The sequence below is a fragment of the Glycine max genome, chromosome 14 (genome assembly GCF_000004515.6).
Source record: "Glycine max cultivar Williams 82 chromosome 14, Glycine_max_v4.0, whole genome shotgun sequence".
Taxonomy (NCBI): Eukaryota; Viridiplantae; Streptophyta; class Magnoliopsida; order Fabales; family Fabaceae; genus Glycine; species Glycine max.
Genome location: NC_038250.2, coordinates 25,825,206 through 25,846,907, shown reverse-complemented (window position 1 = coordinate 25,846,907; position 21,702 = coordinate 25,825,206). Strand labels below are relative to the sequence as shown.

The window sequence follows — 21,702 nt, the reverse complement described above, 5'->3', positions numbered from 1 at the left end:
TGATCATAGGACTGTGGTTCTGTGTGGGCTGTAATGTTAGCTAAAAAAGCACAATGTTAAGAAGAAATGCGTGAATATGAAAGGTAATGTGAAAGAGGATACCGAGTACCTGACCCAGAAGTTGGCTCTGAGGGAGATTTATTGACTTGTGTGGACATGTGGTAGTCTTTATGCCATATCGGGGGGTTCTTGTCACGGAGAGACTGCCGAACTTGGGGAATGGAGGGAGTTGGAGTGTTTGAAGTGTGGGAAGTAGGTAGAGTTGGTTCAACTATAGGTGAGGCAGCGGAAGATGTTTCGGTAGTTAGGTGTGAAGGATAATTTGGCTCATGTGCAGAAGGTATACCAGTTTGTTGTGATTGATGATGAGATGGTGTAGGAGAAGGCCAATCATCAATGGCCTCATATGAAGGATGAGATGAAGTTAGGTTGGGTTCATATGTGTTTGGAATGGAAGGAAAATTGGTTTCGCAAAATTTGACATCACGACTCACAAAGAAAGTCTTTGTCTCAGGATCATAAATTTTATAACCTTTTTGACCAGTAGGATATCCAACAAAGATACCCCTTTTTGCACGAGGATCAAATTTATGTGTAGGTTGGACAATAGTAGCATAACATAAGCAACCAAACACTCTCAAGTGATCAAATGATGGTGGCTTATTGTATAATAATTCAAAAGGTGATTTGTTGGATAACAATGGGGATGGCAAACGATTTATAAGGTAAACAGCAGTTAATACACATTCTCCCCAAAATTCAAGAGGTAGATGAGAATGAAATAGTAATGCTCGTGCCACAACTAGAATATGACGATGCTTGCGTTCTACAACTCCATTTTGTTGTGGTGTGTAAACGCAAGTTCGTTGATATTCTATCCCATGAGATTGAAAGAATTCTCTCATGGACATGAATTCAGAACCATTGTCAACTCTAATTTCTTTAACAGTAGCTTGAAATTGGGTATAAGCAAAATTAATGAAGGATTTCAAAATATTTTGAGAATCTGATTTGTATCGCATAAGAAATACCCATGTGCATCTTGTAAAATCATCGACAATAGTTAAAAAAAAACGTGCCCCTGAATGTGTGGGGACTTTATGAGGACCCCAAATATCACAATGTAATAAATCAAAAGGAGCATGAGTTGATATAGTGCTTAAAGGAAAAGGAAATCTAGTCTGTTTAGCCATAGGGCAAACATTACAATTATTCTCAAAAGATATGTTGTTTGGAGACAATAAAGGAGAACATAATTTGAGGCGAGATGTAGATGGGTGTCCAAGACGCATGTGCCATATATTTGAGGGCTGAGAAACTTGATGAGAGACAGGTATTTTTTGTAATGGAGACATGTAATAAAGACCACCACATTGTTCACCCGAGCCAATCGTCTTCCCCGTAGCCAAGTCCTGCAACACACAAAAGTCAGGAAACAAAATGACACAACAATTTAGAGATTTGGTGAGCTTGCTAACAGACATCAAGTTTAACCGAAATGAAGGAACACACAAAACATTTTTTAAGGTTATATTGGAATTGAATGACATGTCTCCAATAGATGTGATTGGAGCAGAAGACCCAGTAGGTAAATTGACAGAAGGTATGGATGGAAATTTTGTTTCAGAGAGAAATGTAGAATCAGATGTGATATGATCGGTAGCTCCACTGTCCAAAATCCAAGGCTTGGTGAATACATAATTAATTGAGGCATTAGAGAAAAGAGACAGACCTGCAGCATTTGCATGAGCATTGCTATTACCAGAGGTATTGTTTGGAGACATCATATTCAATGCGCGGGCAAGTTGCTGAAGCTGTTCTGCAGATAGCTCAAGTGCATTTTTGGAAGAATCTGCTGCATTGGCAGCAGAGAAAGTCCTAGGTGCAGTGCTTCGAGGCCCTTGTTGTCGCTGTTGTGATTGGATGTGCTTGTTGCTTTGAGTTCCTGTGTTGTAAGTCCCATTTTTAATTCTGCATCGATCCTCTGTGTGCCCGTTTTTATTGCAAAAATCGCAATAAAATTTTAGAGTCCGACAATTGCTAATTGTATGGCCATCTCTATTGCAGTGCTCACAGTGTTTGTCTTTGACAAATTTGTTGGAGAGGTTGTCTGGATGACTATGGATTGCAGCGGCAATGGAGAAATTCTCCGTTGTTTCGGAAGTCATCTGGCGCTGTGTCTCATCTTGAATGACTAGAGAGTAGGCCTGTCGCACATTGGGTAATGGTGACATCATGAGAATGTTGGTGCGAACAGTGCGGTAGGTATCATTAAGACCCATGAGAAATTGCATCAAGCGATCTTCTTCCCTTTGTTCATCATGTGCTTTCATCTGGTTGCAAGTAGGAAGAGTGCGGTATGTTTCTAATTCATCCCAAAGGCCTTTGATTTTTGTAAAGCACGTTGAGGCAGCCATGGTGCCTTGGGATATAGAGGCTAAGGACTTTTGAATCCGATATATTGCTGGAGCATTCTTTTGTGAGAACTGATCTTTAAAATCTTCCCAAACCTGATGCGCAGTCTTGGCATGAATGACTCCCTTGGCTAAATCGGGTTCTACAGAATGGGTGAGCCATGATAAAATCATGCTGTTACACCGATTCCATAGGGCATGCTCTGCAGATTGATCTACTGCTGATGGTGCTTTGATGGATCCATTGATAAAGCCTATTTTGTTTTTGGCTGTGAGGGCATGGATCATCGATATACTCCATGATGGGTAATTGGTGCCATTCAGTTTTATTGGGACAAGCAAATGACCAGGGTGATCTGAAGGATGGATATAGTATGGATTTGAGGAATCCATATTAGAACTGTTTTTATTTGAATTGTTGCTACTGCTATTTGGTTGTTTTTGAGGTGAATTTTTTGATGGTATTTCATTTTCTAGATCGTGCTCTGATGCCATCTTAAGACAGCAATGTAAAGATGTAGGGTATGATAATAGCAAGGCAAATTGAAATAGAATATGTATATTGTTATTTCATTGATCCTTTGCATGATATATATAATACATGTACAAGAATGTTCTATACCAATTCTAAGGCATGACAGACGTGATCCATAATCAGTGGCATCTGATTTATTCTATGCATTATAAGGTAAATAAATATAGAATCAAGGTAACATAGGAAAGTAAATATATACACAGCATATTTGCAATCATGTAGAAGATATTTCCTAATAAAGGCCATCCGCCACAATTGCTCCCTGGCAAGGGTCGCTCCCGAGCAGCAGAGCCACCTCAAGGGGAGGCTATGCATCAAGTATAGTCTCAAAGTTGCATATGTATTATCAATTTTTATTTAAGAGTTTTTAGAAAGTTGTTAGTGTCTAAATATATTTTTACTCATGATATATGGATAAATTCAACCTTGGCTCTCGTATCTTCCTCGCTCTTTAATTGCTCTTAACTGTGATGTTTTGTAATGAATTTTAGGTTTTGTTGGTTTACCACTTCTGCTATAGGATTTTAATGGTCTATAACGATGGAGGCTTCTTCCTATTTTCTCTTACGTGCTTGGAATAGGAAAAAGTTCTGTACAAAATAAATCGTTTGTACAAATGTATTTTTATTCTAATATTATGTGCCTAAACCAGGTTAAGATTTTTTATAAATGGAATGAGTAAGACAAAAAATAACTTGACAGCTAATGTACCAGAATAGGAAACCTATTGTCCTACCCCTCCTTGAAAGCACTTTGTTGAGCAGATGGTATACCAAGCAGTTTATCTCCAAGGAATAATTGTTTTCATAATCATAAGTAAACATGCGCACAAGTAATTTAGCAGTAATTCGTGATGTATAATGTTCCTCTAGTGATAATCATTATAGTTGATTGATGCTTACTTCGTTCGTACGTGTTAATTAATTATTTCCAACCAACAAATATTTTGAATTTATGGAGTTATCTTTTAAAAGTTTTGACTACTTCTGGCCTGTACCATCGTGATAAAACACCACTTAATTCTAAAACAATACTGCTGATATAGACCTTATTGGGACACCGACCGTATAACAAAATAGAACACTGTGATAGCTTGCAAACTACAAAGAAGAAGAAAACGGTTTATGTAAGAATCATGGTTACAAAATTTTAGAAGTAAATGAATGTGAAATAATCACTACTAGAAATATGTAATTTTTCTGTGGATTTTCCTGCTGAGTTCTGAAATTTTTTCGCCCTCTCTGCTTGTTCTCCACGACACCTCCCTCTCAATCAATGCAAGAGTCACAGTCACAGTTCGGTTGTTTAGAACCAAAGATGAGGCAGGGCACACTTGGAAAGAGATGTCTTAGAACGAAAGACTTATGCAAAGGATTAGAGAAACCAAGCCACCTAAAATTAAAAAAAAAAAAGTTTTAGTAAGTTGTTATTTCTCTTTGCTCACATTTTCTAATCTACATCTATGTTTTATAACTCGGGTAATCTTTTAAAACAGTTTCCGTTCAAGGATTAGGCTACTTGTTAGCCTACTTGAATTGCTTTATTCTTTTTTCCAACTAACTTAATTTGTTCCTCTCTTGCCTTTTATTTTTGTTAGTGTTGATCCATTTGGCTGCATTCTTCTTGCCTTCTTTTGTGAACAAGGTTGTTAATCCAAAAAGATATTGATAAAGAACCTAAATGTTGAATGAATGTGCATATTGGAATGGGTAAAGAGGATTGTGTCACTGTCATGTTTGTATAGAGCAATAAAAGAAGAGAAAGAAATAAAAGGAAGAAAGAAAAAGACACACAGTTTAACGTGGTTCAGCACACAATGTATGTGCCTACGTCCACGGCTACACTAGGAGAACTTTTTATTACTTGCACATAAAAGCTTACAAGGTGTCTCTATATATAACACTAATGAGACACAAGTTTTTACAAACCAAGCGATGTGGGACTAAGACCACACAAGTTTTACAGACTAAGCGATGTGGGACAAAGGAACTAAGACCACAAACTCTAACAATTCTCCCACTTGGGGTCTAAGTTCCAAACTCTAGCAGCTCCTTGTAAGCAACGAGTTCATCGACTCTTTACCTAGTGTAGCGCCTTCATCTTCAATTATCCTTGAAGGCCAACTGAGGCAATGCAAAGCCTCAGTTTGTCAGTTGTAACAGCTTTAGTCAACATATCTGCTGGATTCTCTGATCCTAAGATCTTCAATAAAGATAAGTCTCCATCATTTATCAACTCCCTGATAAAATGGTATCTTAATTGAATATGCTTGCATCTAGAATGGAAGACTGGATTCTTAGCAAGACTTATAGCACTTTGACTGTCACTAAACATTGGAGCATTATCTTGTTCTTTCCCCAATTCATTGAGAAAATTCTTTAGCCAAATCATCTCCTTAGCTGCTTCTGAGATAGCTATGTACTCGGCTTCCGTGGTTGAGAGAGCAACTCTATCTTGAAGTTTAGACTTCCAACTCACAGCAGTACCTCCCAAGGTAAAAATGTAGCCTGTGGTGCTCTTCTTGGTATCAAAATCTCCTCCCAAGTCTGCATCTAAAAATCCCTGTAAAGTGAGATTGCCTTTTCTGAAGCACAAACACATCTCTGAAGTGCCCTTCAGATATCTGAGTATCCACTTTACACCTTCTCAATGCTCATTTGCTGGATTTGATAGGAACCTACTGACAACTCCCACTGCATGTGCTATGTCAGGTCTGGTACACACCATAACATACATCAAACTCCCAACTGCTGATGCATATGGTACTCTTGACATGTAACATTTTTCTTCATCTGTCTGCAAAGATTGCTTCTTTGAAAACTTCAAATGAGATCCCAAAGGGGTATTCCTGGTCTTAGAATCTCCAAGGTAAAACCTGTCAAGCAACTTGTGTATATATTTCTCCTGAGACAGCTTCAAAATTCCTTCTGATCTGTTTCTAAGAATTCTCATACCAAGGATTTATTTAGCTGGACCAAGATCCTTCATTTCAAAGTTTTCTGCCAACTGCTGCTTCAACCTGTTAATTTCTGCCATACTAGATCCTGCAATCAACATGTCATCAACATACACAACAAGGATAACATAACTATTAGTATATTTTTTAACATAGCAGCAATGGTCCATGTCACATCTTTTGAATCCTGAGTTGTTCATAAACTCATTAAACTTCTTGTACCACTGCCTCGGTGCTTGTTTCAAGCCATACAAACTTTTGTGAAGCTTGCATACAAGATTCTCCTTGCCTGGCACTTCAAAACCTTCTTGTTGGGTCATATAGATGTCTTCCTCTAAATCCCCATGCAAGAATGCAGTTTTAACATCTAACTGCTCCAAGTGAAGATTCTCTGCAGCTACTATGCTCAGAATAACTCTGATGGTAGTCATCTTTACAACTGGAGAGAAGATCTCTGTGAAATCAATTCCTTGTTTCTGCTGAAACCCTTTCACCACAAGTCTCGCCTTGTATCTTCTTCTACCGTCAGATTCTTCCTTTAGCCTATAGACCCACCTATTCTGTAATGCCTTCTTTCCTTCTGGCAATTTAGTTAAAGACCACGTCTTATTCTTCTGAAGGGATGTCATCTCATCTTTCATCGCTAGCTCCCACTCAATAGTGTCATTCCCCTGTGTAGCCTCATTGAAATATTCTGGCTCACCAGCATCAGTTAACAACAAATAGTGCAATGAAGGGGAATACCTATCCGGTGGTACTGAAATTCTGCTAGATTTTCTTGGAGGAGTTGATGGTTTTGGTTCTGACTCAACCTCTACGCCTGTACTCTGGTTTCTGTTGGCTACATCACTTTCTGAAATTTCTTCAAGTGTTGCTTTCTCAGAAATTTCTGACAGTTTACCTGCACATGTAGATTCTGCAGAAAATTTGTCCTTATAAAATAAGTTCTCATTAAAAGTAACATTTCTGCTTCTGATAACTTTCTTGGTTTGGTCATCCCAAAACCTGTAGCCATACATGTCAGATCCATAACCAATAAAATAACACTTCCTCGCCTTCGGATCCAATTTATCTCTACTATTAGAGTCTGTCAGTATATATGAAACACAACCAAAAATTCTCAAATGTGAAAGTTTTACCTCCTTTCCAGACCATACTTCTTCAGGCAACTGATAATTCAAAGGAACTGATGGTCCTCTATTGATGAGATATGCTGCTGTGTTTATTGCTTCTGCCCAGAATGCTTTAGGCAAGCCAGATTGGATCCGCATACACCTTGCTCTCTCATTCAAGGTTCTATTCATCCTTTCTGCAACACCGTTTTGCTCAGGTGTTCCTGGTATTGTCTTGATCATTCTGATCCCATGTTCTGAACAGAAGTCTTTAAACTCCTGACTATCATACTCCCCACCATTGTCAGATTTCAAACTTTTAACCTTTAGACCTGTCTGATTTTCAACTTCTGTTTTCCACCTTTTAAACACAGAAAACACATCAGATTTATTTTTAAGAAAATAAACCCATACCTTTCTGGTAGAGTAGTCGATAAAGGTGACATAATAGCGTGAGTTTCCAACAGATTTCACTGGGGCTGGCCCCCAAACATCTGTGTGCACCAATTCTAGCTTTTCAGCTTTCAGAGTCTTCCCTGCCCTTGAGAAACTGACCTTTTTCTGCTTTCCAAGGATACAATGTTCACAAGCACCAACATCAACATGCTTGAGGCTTGATAGCTTACCCTTTGCCGCCATAAGCTTCATTCCTTTTTCACTCATATGTCCAAGTCTTTGATGCCACATGGTTGAATTATTGACAGCCTCAGTAACTGCTACCATATCTTCATCTGCAATCATGTAAAGAGATCCTCGCTTCTTTCCACGAGCCACAATGAGATTGCCTTTTGTTACCTTCCAAGCTCCATCTCCAAAAGTGGTGTGATGTCCCTCATCATCCAACTGCCCTATAGATATTAAATTTCTCTTTAAGGCAGGAATATGTCTGACATTGTGCAATGTCCATAGGGATCCACTGGAGGTCTTGATGTTGATATCACCTCTTCCGACAATGTCAAGAGATTTTCCATCTGCAAGGTAAACTTTTCCAAATCTTCCAGAAACATAGTTAGACAATAAATCTTTAGAGGGAGTAGTGTGGAACGACGCACCTGAGTCCATGATCCATGAATCAACAGGACTATCCAAACTGCAAATTAATGCATCATCAAGTTCATCAGTTGCTGCATTTGCGGATTCATCATCATCGCGCTTCTTGTTTTTGTGCGACTTGTTCTTCTTTGGTGCCTTGCACTGATTGCTAAAGTGACCTCTCTTGTCACAATTCCAACAAGTAACGTCACTTTGAAATTTTCTCTGACCTTTCCCTCTTGACTTTGATCTGCCTCGACCATTCTGACCCTTCTGGGTAGTCCTTCCCCTGCCTTCAGTATTCAATGCTGAATTGGAAACATGACTGAAAGATTCTCCTGAATCTCTCTTGCGAACATCTTCGCTCAAGATCAAGTCACGGATGTCACTAAGCTTTAATGTGTTCTCCCTTGTAGAACTACTAACTGCAGTAACAGTTGCAGCCCAACTATCCAGTAGTGATGACAATAGAATCAATGCCTTCACCTCATCCTCAAATTTAATCTGCACAGATTCCAATTGGGCAAGAATAGTATTAAACTCATTAATATGATCAGTTACAGAGATACCTTCTCCCATCTTGAGGTTGAACAACCGGCGCATCAAGTATACTTTGTTGGCTGCTGACGGCTTCTCGTACATATCTGATAATGCCTTCATTAAGCCTGCAGTAGTCTTCTCGTTCACGATGTTGAACGCGACGTTCTTGGCTAATGTCAATCTGATCACGCCAAGAGCCTGTCGATCTAGCAAGTTCCATTCTTCTTGCTTCATGTCTTCTGGCTTAACCCCTGATAAGGGCTGATACAGCTTTTTCTGATATAGATAATCCTCTATCTGCATCTTCCAAAAGCTGAAATCTCTGCCATCGAACTTCTCGATCTTCACCTTCCCCTCTTCTAATGCCATTGCTCCCACTGCCTCCTCTAAACTGAGAAGACTCCCACTAATTCCTTTAAACTAAGGAAATCCCGTGGAGTAACCAAAAGCTCTTGATACCAGTTGTTAGTATAGAGCAATAAAAGAAGAGAAAGAAATAAAGGGAAGAAAGAAAAAGACACACAGTTTAACGTGGTTCAGCACACAATGTATGTGCCTACGTCCACGGCTACACTAGGAGAACTTTTTATTACTTGCACATAAAAACTTACAAGGTGTCTCTATATATAACACTAATGAGACACAAGTTTTTACAAACCAAGCGATGTGGGACTAAGACCACACAAGTTTTACAGACTAAGCGATGTGGGACAAAGGAACTAAGACCACAAACTCTAACATGTCATTACTCGCCCTCTCCTTCAAGTAAGTACACTCAATTAACCTCCTATAGGTTCAGTGCTTGAATAATTATTATTTAAAACTATACCTAATGAGCAAAATGGATGACAGCCTCGATTAGGAATGGTAACCTTGTTGTATCCAATGGTAGTGATTGTCGTGTTGTGATTAGCAAGAGAGGTGTGGCAAGCCCTCACGTCTAACCACTGGCATAACTGATTAACCATGTCATCTTTCTATATAACTAGCAATTTTTCTTTCAAGCATATCTATCAAACAAATTCTAAGAGATAAAGCAGTGGCCAAGCTTTATGAACTTGGAAAGGAACTTGAACTATACTATAGCCTTCTCGTGCTGGTGTATCTTGATATTAGGCAGAGGCAATTCTCAGGGAACATCAAGCTCACTTTCGGATAAGGTTCATCAAGTTGAATGGAAATCTTTTAGCACCCTCATCTTGTTCTTGGACTTAAACCTCATGCAGAGGGATAAGGGTATACCATTATAATGATTGCATAGTTGGTCATATAGGGTTAATTGAAAGTATATAATTTCTCTATTTTTTTCAGGACAGATTTGTTTAATAATTATAAATGGATTCATAGTTCCTTCTTGACTTTCAGCTTCTACAGTGCATTCATATCAAGTGATAACATTCTCTTTTATGATTAATAACATGACTCCTACTTGGTAATATTTGTAGAATCTGTTTTGAGTGAAGCTTTAGCAGTACTTGCAGGTAAAATTATCTCCACTTGTTTGCCTGATGCTGGTTTGCTATTGTTGATAATCAGTAATCACCAAGTAATTTTATGATGCATCAAATGCCTTATTGGCTTTGCACTCCTGAGCATTAATCCTAATGGTGCCTGGTGTCATGTCCAACAAGAGTTCACTCTTATACTGCAATTGAGCCAAAGTTTTGCACTCATTTTCAAACACCATCTTATTGGCAGCTTCTTCCTTTTCAAAGTTATGAAGTTTTTCGTGTATTTAACTTCAAACTATTTTGTTTCTGCAGGCCTGTTTATTTTCAAAATGCCCTGTTTCCTTGAATTTACGAATTGAAACTATTTAATTCCATTAATTAAAGTTTTAAATAGAATAATTTTACTGGTGTGAAGTTATGTATTTTGTTACAGCAGATTTGGTGAAGTAAAATTATTATATATAGTAATATATAATTTAAGTATTTGGTGGTTATATGTCATTTTGGGTGATATGAATAACGTATGATATACATAAAATCATTTAATGAATACTATCATATTTGGTATGTAATTTTTTTCTTTTTTTGGTATAATCTCTTTTTGCACGTTCTATCTATTGATGAAGATGGGTATACATTTTTTTTTCTGGAATAGAAATATGGTATGTTTACGTTGTTGTTTGCTAATTGACTAGTGATTTTGAACTAATCAAAATGATCATTTGTCTTCTGAACATGAGGCGCTACTACTAGGGATGGTTGGACCTTTGGACATGTGTGTAGTACTTTACATGGAAAAACTAGAGTTTAGATATGAGATCGCGTACAGGACAAGACACATGCATTTCAATCTTATGGAATATTTATCAAAATGTATGGATTTGGAACTGGTTGTTCCAATTAATTACTTGAATATAAATTTTCTATTGTATAGATTCTTATTTTTTAAATAATTAATTTGAAAATTAATTCATCTTAAATTTTATCGGTACATTAATAGCGTAATATTTTATATAAATTTTCTATTGTATAGATTCTTATTTTCGATTGTTAGTATTTCATGATTAATAAAAAAAATATTATTAGAAAAATTATATTAATGTTAAAAATTCTAATGTAAATAAACATTAAATTTACATGAATATTTTGAAAATTATAATTTTAAAAAAAAATCATCTAAAATTTATCTGCAAAATTTTATGCAAATTTAAATTTCATAGGAAAGTTTACCAACATATTTCTTGCAAGAAGATCTGCAAGAAATTTTTGGCAAATTTTGAAATTCACATATGTAATTATCCTCAAAGTAATTATCTACATATTAGAATCGACGGAAAAATCCAAAAAAATGTGTTTTCGTCAAATTTTTCTTTAAAATCGGCAAGAAAATCCCGATATAATAAGTGAATTTTTTTAATGATACATAATTCTCGAAATATATTTTTGAAATAAGTATATGTTATTCGAGAAAGACATTTTTTATAACAATAAAATATCACTTAAGATTATTGATATTGTAAGTACTTACCTTATAGTCCTATGTTTGTTAAATTTATTTTGATCATGTCATTAGTTTTCTTTAAATATAAATTTTTATTATTCTTTAAATATCAATTTTAAATTTTATCTTAAGGAAAACAACAATGTTACATTTAAAATAGATAGAATTATATAATGAAGATGAGGTGAAGAATCCCATTGGCACTACTCTTATCTTCTTCCAAAAGCAACACTCAAATACAAAGTGTTTGGAATAGAAGAATTCTAATTGGATTCTATGCATTTTCACAAGAAACTTCAGCATGTGGGCAATGATACTTCCAACCAATAATCTTTATTATTGAAATATGATTATTCTACCATATAGTGTACTGAATTGAATGAGTGAGATCAATGTAGTCGCAATAGTAACTCATTCAAGTTTAGATTGGTAGAAAGTGAGAGAATGGGAGATGGAGACAAATAAATTTTAATGTGTTCCATTGTTTTTATTTTATCACGCCTTACTTTATTCATTCCCTTTTATTATTCCATTGCAATTATTACAAGATATCTTAACTAGCTAGGCTCGTAGCCTCTACAGTTTCATAGTTCCATCTCAATAAGAAATACTAGGTATCCCTGTAGTTTTGAAGTAAATTCAAAAGAAGTTTAAGACTAAATAGTGCTAAGAACTCTAATGGGGGATAAGATGAATATGCTGATATTCAAGTCCCTTCTAATTTCTGCTAGTTTTCTCCAGCAGACCCCCATAGCAGAAAAGAAAACCCATCACACAACAAGTACATACAGGTAATTCACATTCAAAGATATTTAAAATTAGGTTTAAAGAATAATAAAGATTGGACGAAAAAATAATTAAATTAGATTTAGAGGAACACTAATGTTAGAACAAAAATAAACTAACAAATATGAGGATGTAATAAGTCTTTACAATGTCAACAATCTTCATGTATATATTTTGGGAATATGTACATGTTATTTCCAAAAGGACATTTTCAGAAAGGAAGAGGGGCTTCAAGGGTTTACTCCCTTAAGTAAAAAGAGTATAATGAGTAATTAAGAGGTAGAAAGGAAGGGGAGGGTATTGGGGTGTACTTAGAAAAATGGAAATACAAATAGAATGTGTCTATTTCTTTAGGGTAGTACTAGTATAGTATGAAATCAAACCTAAAATTACTAGTAGGTAACAACACCATTGTCATACAAGTCAAACTAAGGCATCAACGAGTTGTTAAAGAGAACACGTGATCTACCATGTATGGGAAAGAAAGGTCAAGGGTTACCTCCTATTAACAAACATTATCAGTCATAAATACAATATGACCCCTCCAATTCCCACCTACACATGTGACTAATTTAATAAGGAATATGAATGAAATTTAAAGGAATCTCGACAGAGAAAAATACATTTGGATAAAATAATTATGGTACTTATTACAAGGGAACATTCCGTAAAAAAGAAGAGGGAAACATTTTTTAAGGCACAAACCATAGAGGATAGGACAGTAAAAATGAAGAGAAGAAAACTCTTCATAACAAACAATAGTCTCATGAATGATTAGATTATTTTTTTGACAAAATATGTTAACAACTTACACTATTTTCACTTTGGGCGAACTAGCACTACTAAAAAAACAATTTTCTACATCGCCCAATTAACATCGGTTATAGTTAAAATCGATGTTAACGAAAGCGCGGTGGCATTTTTGTAAATAAGTAGACTTAGTTAACATCGGTTTTAGAAAAACCGATGTTAGTATGCCATTGTTAACATCGATTTTGTAAAAACTGATGTTATCGAGTCGATGTTAACATCGGTTTTATTATAACCGATGTTACGTAGTTGATGTTAACATCGGTTATTTTTAAAAAACCGATGTTGTTATCATTATAAATTAAACTTCTGAAATTGCACAACCCGCGCTTGAACCCTATCGTTCTTCTTCTTTCTCCTTGCGCTTGAACCCTATCGTTCTTCTTCTTTCTCCTTGTGTCAAAGTCGCTTGCGCTTCCGTGACTGCAACCACATTATGGAGATCGTGTTTGTGGAGATCGTCTTTGGTACTTATCCATTGAGGTACGTCCTTTCGTTTTAACATTAGGCGTTCATCGTTTTAACCCAGGGCTTTATTGTTGTTTCTCCTTCTGCCTTAGTTCGTGTTTGTCGCAAACTGGGCTGCGCTTCCGTGACTGCAACCACATTGTCGAGTTCGCGTTTGTGGAGTTCGTGTCTGCGTTTCCATCGAAGGTATGTCTCTATTGTATGTTAATGATGAAAATCCATTGTTCAATGGTCTGTCTTTGTTGTGATGTTTCGAAACCCTAGTTAGGCACAAAGGGTTAATCGTAACTGAATGTGTAGTGATTTAGGACCATATGTAACTGCCTTAAGCAGTTATTGCAGAATAAATTATGGAGTAACAGCAGGGGGGTTAGGCAGTTTTTAGTGGGTTTTCAGGAAGGGAGACATGAGGCTGTCAAATTTACATAGAGGGTTTCAGGGACAAAGCTTTGATTTACACAGAGGGTTTCAGGGACAAAGCTTCGATTTACATATTGAATTTCATCCAATTTTTTGACAAGTCATTGTTACTTCCATGAATATTGATATTGTATCATGCTTAATTATATGCATTTGATTATTCTGATCATTGTGTGTTGTGTGATTATTTCTTCCATGCAGGTACATGATTCCTATTTGTTGTGAGAGTGAAATGATGGGCAGCATCACCAACTGAGGTGAGTTTATATTTCCTTTTTTTTGTCTTTATCTTTGTTAGTTCGTTATATAGTTTTTATTTTATATGTTTGAGTTTTAAATGTGTAAAAAATAGAAATAGAAAGGTCTGGTGATTGCTTAGGAATTCCTTGTTGTTTCATGGCATTCCTTTTGAACCTCAAAAGGTGCTTATGATGGCCTTTGGTTAAATTTCTGATTATATGTATTGGGGTCCTTGTGCTGGGTTATTGTTGGGTTTGTTTTGCTTTTTGGAAGGTGGCACTTTTGTGTCTTGTATCTTTTATTTTCAGTACCTATGGTACTGTTCTGTTTAATTTTTTTTTTTGAACTGCAAAGATAATTTATATTGATAATTAGAAGTACCAGTGGTACTACAGATTACAAAGAGACATTTTTTTTTGCACAGCAAAAATCAATATATTATATATGAAATTCAGTACTAGGTGTACTGAAGATACAAAGTTAAAAAGCAAGACAATTACAGTCTGCATCCCATTAGGAGAGACCGAATATAGCCCACAAAAATACAAACCCATCCCCTCTAAGAAAGAACATCCTTTAGATTGGTTGACCAGAAATTAAAGTGCATTTGGAAGTCCTTCTCCACACATTTTATCCAGGACCAGGTGTGGAACAAGGCATCATCCATGACCTTTTCAGGAGTGAACGGCTGGTTCTTGAATATCTTGGCATTTCTATGGTACCAAATGGAGAAGGACAGGGCTAGCCACATAAATTCCCATCTTTTGTTGGTACTATCTTTGCTATTACACTGGGTGAATTGTAAAAAATGATTCTTTAGATCTATGGAATAGGAACCCACTCTATTAACCCATCTCATTGTCTCCCACCAAAGACTCCTAGTCTTTTCACAGTTGAACATAAGATGATAAATCGATTCTTCTTCATGGTCACATAAAGGACAGCTATAAGAAGGCAGTATGACCTGTGTCTTTCTAAGATTGTCCCTAGTAGGAAGTCTATTCTTGAAAAGTCTCCAAGAAAAAGCACTCACTTTTGGGGGAATTTTCAATTTCCACATAATGTTAAGAACATTGTCTTCACTATCACTATGGTGAGCCTCCTGCAGCACTTTGTAGGCAGAATTTGTTGAAAAAACTCCATTAGTGTCTGGCTTCCACCAAAGGAAATCTCTGTTGGATTGGTGAATGTGAACAGAATCGATCTCAACTAGGAAATCAGCTGCCAATTGAATTTCATGATCAAAAAAATTCATTCTCCATGATAACTTCCATTCCCACCTATCCTCCACAAAATCTCCCATAGAATTGATTGATGAATTCTGCTGTTTACTTATTAAATATAACTAGGGATATTTTCCTTGGAGAGTACAGTTGTCCTCCATCCATTTATGCTTCCAGAAATTGATGTTGGACCCCCTTCCCACTCTCCATTTTAAATTATCAGTTAAGCATTCATTGTGATGCTGCTGGAAGATACTCTTCAAATCCTGCCACCATTGAGAAGTGAAATTCCTCCTTCCACCACAAATCAACTCCTTCCACCCACCATACTTAGAGATTAAAATTCTAGACCAAGGCTAGTCTTGATTGTTAGCCAGCTGCCACCCCCATTTGCCAAGTAAAGCCGCATTAAATTTTTTTTTTTTGAAAAGAAAAAGATAATTTATATATTAATCATAATAGGACACAACAGCACCAGAAGTACTACTGGTGATTTACATAGATGCAGTGCATCTAAAACCGCCCACCATTACAGAATTAGAACAACAAAACCCCCCACAAATACAAGAGAACCTAATTTAGCCAAAGAAGTCTCCAAGATTAGACGACCAATAGTTAAAGGAAGTGCATAAATTTTTGTCCCTAGACTTCAACCATGACCACAAAAGGAATAAAGCATCCTCCATGACTTTTGGTGTTTCAAATCTTTTGCCTTGGAATATGAGGAGATTCCTATTCTTCCATATTGAGCTTGTTAAAGCAATCCACCATCTGTGCCATCTGTTTTGATTCTTCCCAGCACCAAATCCATCACAGAATTGAGTGTAATGAGCTGTTGGAGAAGCTGCTAGGGGTCCAACCACTCGCTTCCACCTCATTGATTCCCACCAAAGACCATTAGTCAATTTACAGTGAAAAAATAGATGCCCAGCTTCCTCTTGATGAGATCCACATAAGGGGCAATGCTGCTCCTGAATGGGGACATTTCTTCTTAGGAGATTATGTCTAGTGGGTAATCTATTTTTGATAAGTCTCCAAGCGAAAATCGCAGCTCTTGAAGGGATGTTAAGCCTCCAAATTGTCTTGTATATATTGGCCTGAGGATGATTGCTGTTAGCAGTGATTATCAATCTATAAGCTGACCTAGTTGAGTATAAACCCGAAGGTTCAGCTGTCCATCTCAAGGTGTCCTTCATTTGAGGTTGAATGTGAACGTTACTAATGATTTCCATAAAAGCCACAGCTGCACCCTGTTCATGATCAAATAAGTTCCTTCTCCATTTTAAATCCCAGCACCAATGACCATGAGACATGATACCCATATTGGAGATAGAACTGGTCTGCTGTTTACTGATGAGAAACAGCTGATTAAACTACTGCTCAAGGTTTGAATCAACCCCAAGCCATTTATCCTTCCAGAATTTGACTATGCTTCCATCCCCTACCTTCCAAACCAGATGCTGATGAATAGGGCTAAATTCAGGTTGCTTACTTACTTTTCGAATATCCTTCCACCAATGAGAGTGCCAAGGTGTATCACTGCCATTGTTAAGATCTGCCCAGCCACCATATTTTGAGATAAGAATTCTAGCCCACAGCTGATCTTGAGTAGAGGCTAAAGCCCATAACCATCTACCCAACAAGGCAGCATTAAAACTAGAGATATCCTTAATCCCAAGACCCCCCAACTCCTTTGGAAGGCAGATATCTTTCCATTTCACCCAGGCGATTTTGGTGAGGTCTTGAGAGCCCCCCCACAGAAAATTCCTTTGTAAGGATCTCACTTTATGAGCTACTTTTTGAGGAATTCTAAAAAAAGACAGTAAAAAAATTGGTAGAGCAGTTAACACTGAATTTATCAATGTGACCTTCGCTGCCATTGATAGAGCTCTCTGCTTCCACTTAGACAGCTTTGATTCAAATTTTTTAATCAAAGGTTTCCACACCAAGCAGCTAGAAGACTTAGCCCCTAGAGGAATCCCCAAGAGCTGAAAGGGAATCTCCATCTACCTGCACTTGAGAAAGTGAGCTGCATCAAGAACCCAATTGGTATCAGCACCAAAAATCCCCACACTGCTCTTGGAAAAATTAATCTTCAACCCAGATACCATTTCAAAGCCTCTAAGCATTGCCTTCATGACAAACACATTATCCCATGAAGCTTCTCCCACAAAGACAGTATCATCTGCATATTGCAGAATGTTTACTGGCACCTTCTGCTTTCCTACTAAATAACTGTTGTACAGACCTTTGGATAGAGCTGTCCTCATCATGCCAGTCAAGCCTTCAGCCACAATATTGAAAAGGAAAGGGGCTAAGGGGTCCCCGTGCCTCATGTTGGACCTTGTGGCCTCAATAACTTAAGAGGGATAGGCTTAGAATGCGGAAGAAGCAACAACAATCAATTTAATAATGTTCTTTAAACATGAAAGGAAAAATTGATTGCAATAACATAAATGAGATAAGGGATGAGAGAATGCAAACACAGTTTTATACTGGTTCGGCCACAACCCGTGCCTACATCCAGTACTCAAGCAACCCACTTGAGATTTCCACTATCTTTGTAAAATCCATTACAAAGTCTGAACCACACAGGGACAACCCATCCCTTGTGTTCAGGAATCCTTTACAACAAGAGACTCACAGTCTCTTAACCAATGTCATTGAATAAGAAGAATGGAAGAAGAATTCTCTCTTCAAGAGAAGAATATTACAATGAAGATCATGTAACAATCCTTATAGATTTTGCAAGTGTTTGATCAAGGATTTCTTGAGAGAGCATTTGACAATGAAGTTCTTTTGGAATCTCTCTCATTGTCTTTTGAGAGGATAAGACATTTTTGCCAAGCAAAACTCTCTGCATAAAATTCGTGCCCAAGTCACCTATTTATAGGCCTTTGATGGCCATTCACAAATCTAATGAAAAGATGTGACTGTTGGCAGATTTTCTGAAAACTTTCCACTGGTAATCGATTACAATGTTTGTGTAATCAATTACACAGTTATAATTTGAAGGGTTATGACTTTTGAATTTGAATTTCCAAAGTTTCGTTGCTGGTAATCGATTACAAACATATGGTAATCGATTACATGTTGAAAATTCAAATTCAAAACCTTTTTCAATAGCTATTTCTCAACCCTGTCTTCTGGTAATCGATTACACTTCCTGGTAATCGATTACCAGAGCCTTGCATGTCTTGAAAGCACTTTGTTTTAAGGCAAGGCTTTGTTTGTTGAAGCAATCTTGAATTATTCTTGAAGCAAATGCTTATCATTTGAAGCAGCCTTGTTAGATTCTTCTTTGACATCATCAAAATCATGTATACATACATTCACATTCTCCCCCTTTTTGATGATGACAAACATGTGATTTCTTCTCGACACCATCAAAGCTTGCATGATTTACACCTCCCTCTTTCTCAAGCAAATTCTTCTTGATATCATCAAAATCTTCATGATTTACACCTCAAACCTCTAGTAGGGGCAAATTCATTTGAGGGGCTGCCATTTATGAGAATGGATATAGAAGCTGATTGATTGCAAGCATTGATCCATTTCCTCCATATAGGACAGAACCCCATTCTGACCATCATATAATCCAGAAAGTTCCATGAAACAGAGTCATAAGCCTTTGCAAAGTCCACCTTAAACACCAAAGTTGGTTACTTACTTCTTTTAGCTTCCTCTATTGCTTCATTGAGAATCAAAGTTCCATGAAGGATGTGTCTATCCTTTATGAAAGTTGTTTGTCTCTCATCAATGAGTCCAGGCAATAATTTTCTTAACCTATTGGCCAGTAATTTAGCAATGATCTTATACATACAGCCAATGAGGGAGATGGGCCTATAGTCATCAAAAGACTGTGGGTGATTGATTTTAGGAATTAAAGCCAAGAAGGATGCATTACTACCCTTAGGAAATCTTCCATTGACATGAAAATCATCTACAAACCTCCTGAAATCTGGTTTGAAAATCTCCCAAAACTCTTTGATGAAGTTAAAATTGAAGCCATCCGGCCCAGGACATTTATCTCCACTGCAACTCCACACAGCCTCCCTAAGATGAAGATCTGAAAATGGGGCAATCAACTCCTCCCTCAAGAATCTGGCAGAAAAGAAGCTTACAGCTTGATCCTTAATCAATTTTGGGTTCTGAACCCATGTGCCTTCAATGAACATACCTTGAATTGCATTGTAGTGTCTTCTGAAGTTGATAGATTTATGGAAAAAGGTCGTGTTATTATCACCTTCCCTGAGCCATCTGATCCTTGATTTTTGTCTCAAGATTGATTCATGAGAAAAAGAAATCTCCCACAATTCCTGCTGAATGGACTTCATGGTCTGCACTTCATCATCCCCCAAGGGTTTGTCCTGGGCTGAAATATCAATTTGATGCAACTGCTGCTTCAAATGATAAGTCTTTAATCATCCCCCAAGGGTCTGTCCTGCGCATTAAATAAAGATAAGTCTTTAATCCCTAGACCCCCTTTGTTCTTAGAAAGACAAACTTTGTCCCACTTCACCCAAGGAATCTTACTGGCCTCTTGGTGACTTCCCCACAGAAAATTTCTCTGGATGGAGACAATTTTTTGCACCACTTTTTTGGGGATCCTAAAGAAGGATAGAAGGTAGATAGGTAAGGCTGAGAGGATAGAATTAATAAGAGTGATTCTGGCCCCCATTGATAGAGTTCTTTGCTTCCATTTTGCAAGTTTGACTTCAAACTTCCTTACAATAGGCTGCCACACGATCCAGCTCTTAGAGGACACCCCAACTGGAATTCCAAGATAAGTAAAAGGAAATTCCAAAGTACTGCAATTAAGGAATTGGGCAACTTCCCTGCACCAACTTGCTGATTTACCCAAACAACCAAAGTGGCTTTTAGAGTAATTTATCTTGAGACCAGATGCTTCCTCAAAGCACCTCAGAACACATTTTAAGGTTCTCACATTTTGCTTAGTAGCATCTCCAAAAAACAAAGTATCATCAACATATTGGAGGATGTTCACCTCTTCTTTTAAAGATCCCACTAGGTAGCTTCTGAACAGGTTCTTGGACACAGCTGACCTCATGAAGCTTGTGAGACCTTCCGCTACAATGTTGAAGAGAAAAGGTGCAAGGGGATCACCTTGCCTTAGACCTCTCTTAGGAGTAAACTCCTTAGATGGACTCCCATTAATTAAAATGGATATAGTTGCAGTATTTAGACAACCATTTATTCATTTCCTCCAGCTTTCACAAAATCCCATCCTTTTAAGCATGTAGTCAAGAAAACCCCAAGAAACCGAGTCATATGCGTTTTCAAAGTCGGCTTTGAAGACCATGCAAGGTTTACTTCTAGATTTGGCCTCAGCTATAGTCTCATTGGCAATTAAAACACCATGAAGAATGTGTCTCCCCTTCATAAAAGCTGTTTGCCTTTCATCTATAAGGTGAGGTAATACAGCAGCCAGCCTCTTGGCCAAAACTCTTGCCATAATTTTATAGACACACCCTATAAGGGAGATGGGTCTATAATCATTGAAAGATTGAGGGTCATTAATCTTTGGAATGAGGGCTATAAAGGAAGCATTAGAAATAGAATTCATCCATGAATCTCATGATGTCTGGTTTCAAAATCTCCCAAAAGTGTTTAATAAAATTAAAATTGAAGCCATCCGGGCCAGGGCTTTTGTCCCCTCCACAATCCCAAACTGCAGATTTGATCTCCAATTCATTAAATCTGGACACAAGGCTTTCTTTGTCTCTTAGATCCAGAGAGGAGAAGTAAACACCATCTAGTGTTGGCCTGTTAGAACAATCCTCCAAAAATCTGTCTTTGAAATAAAGGACAACTGCATTTTTAACCCTGCAAGGTTCATGAATCCACACACTATCCATGAAAATACCTGGAATAGCATTTTTTTTTCTTCTATGATTGATCAATCTGTGAAAATAAGTAGAGTTGTTGTCTCCCTCTTTTAGCCACTTAATTCTAGCCTTTTGTCTCAACATAGATTCATATGCATAAGCTGCCTCCCACAATTGAACTTGAAGAGATTTCTTAAGAGTGACTTCCACTTGGGATAGAGGTCTGTCATTTAGATTCATATGATATGTATTCTTAAAAAATTGTCAATGAGCTGTTTGATAGAATGACTGAAAAAGGTTTTAAATACACTCTAAGTATAATGTCTTTTGAGAGTCAATTTATCACCATGAAGTGAGAGTCATAT

At 37.1% G+C, this 21,702-nt stretch overlaps 2 protein-coding genes across 2 annotated transcripts; both read right to left on the bottom strand.

Moving 5' to 3' along the window:
• Window positions 1-16,066: 16,066 nt before the first annotated feature.
• LOC106795870 (uncharacterized) lies at window positions 16,067-16,810 on the bottom strand. Its single transcript, XM_014766787.1, has one exon. It carries the CDS (start codon window positions 16,808-16,810, stop codon window positions 16,067-16,069), a length of 744 nt encoding a protein of 247 aa, XP_014622273.1.
• Window positions 16,811-19,908: 3,098 nt separating this feature from the next.
• On the bottom strand, window positions 19,909-20,559 carry LOC106795869 (uncharacterized). Its single transcript, XM_014766786.1, has one exon. It carries the CDS (start codon window positions 20,557-20,559, stop codon window positions 19,909-19,911), a length of 651 nt encoding a protein of 216 aa, XP_014622272.1.
• Between the last annotated feature and the right edge of the window lie 1,143 nt (window positions 20,560-21,702).

Excerpts from the sequence above, each read along its gene's own strand:
- LOC106795870 (XM_014766787.1), bottom strand. The coding sequence starts at position 16,810 with ATGGGTATCATGTCTCATGGTCATTGGTGCTGGGATTTAAAATGGAGA.
- LOC106795869 (XM_014766786.1), bottom strand. The coding sequence starts at position 20,559 with ATGAGGTCAGCTGTGTCCAAGAACCTGTTCAGAAGCTACCTAGTGGGA.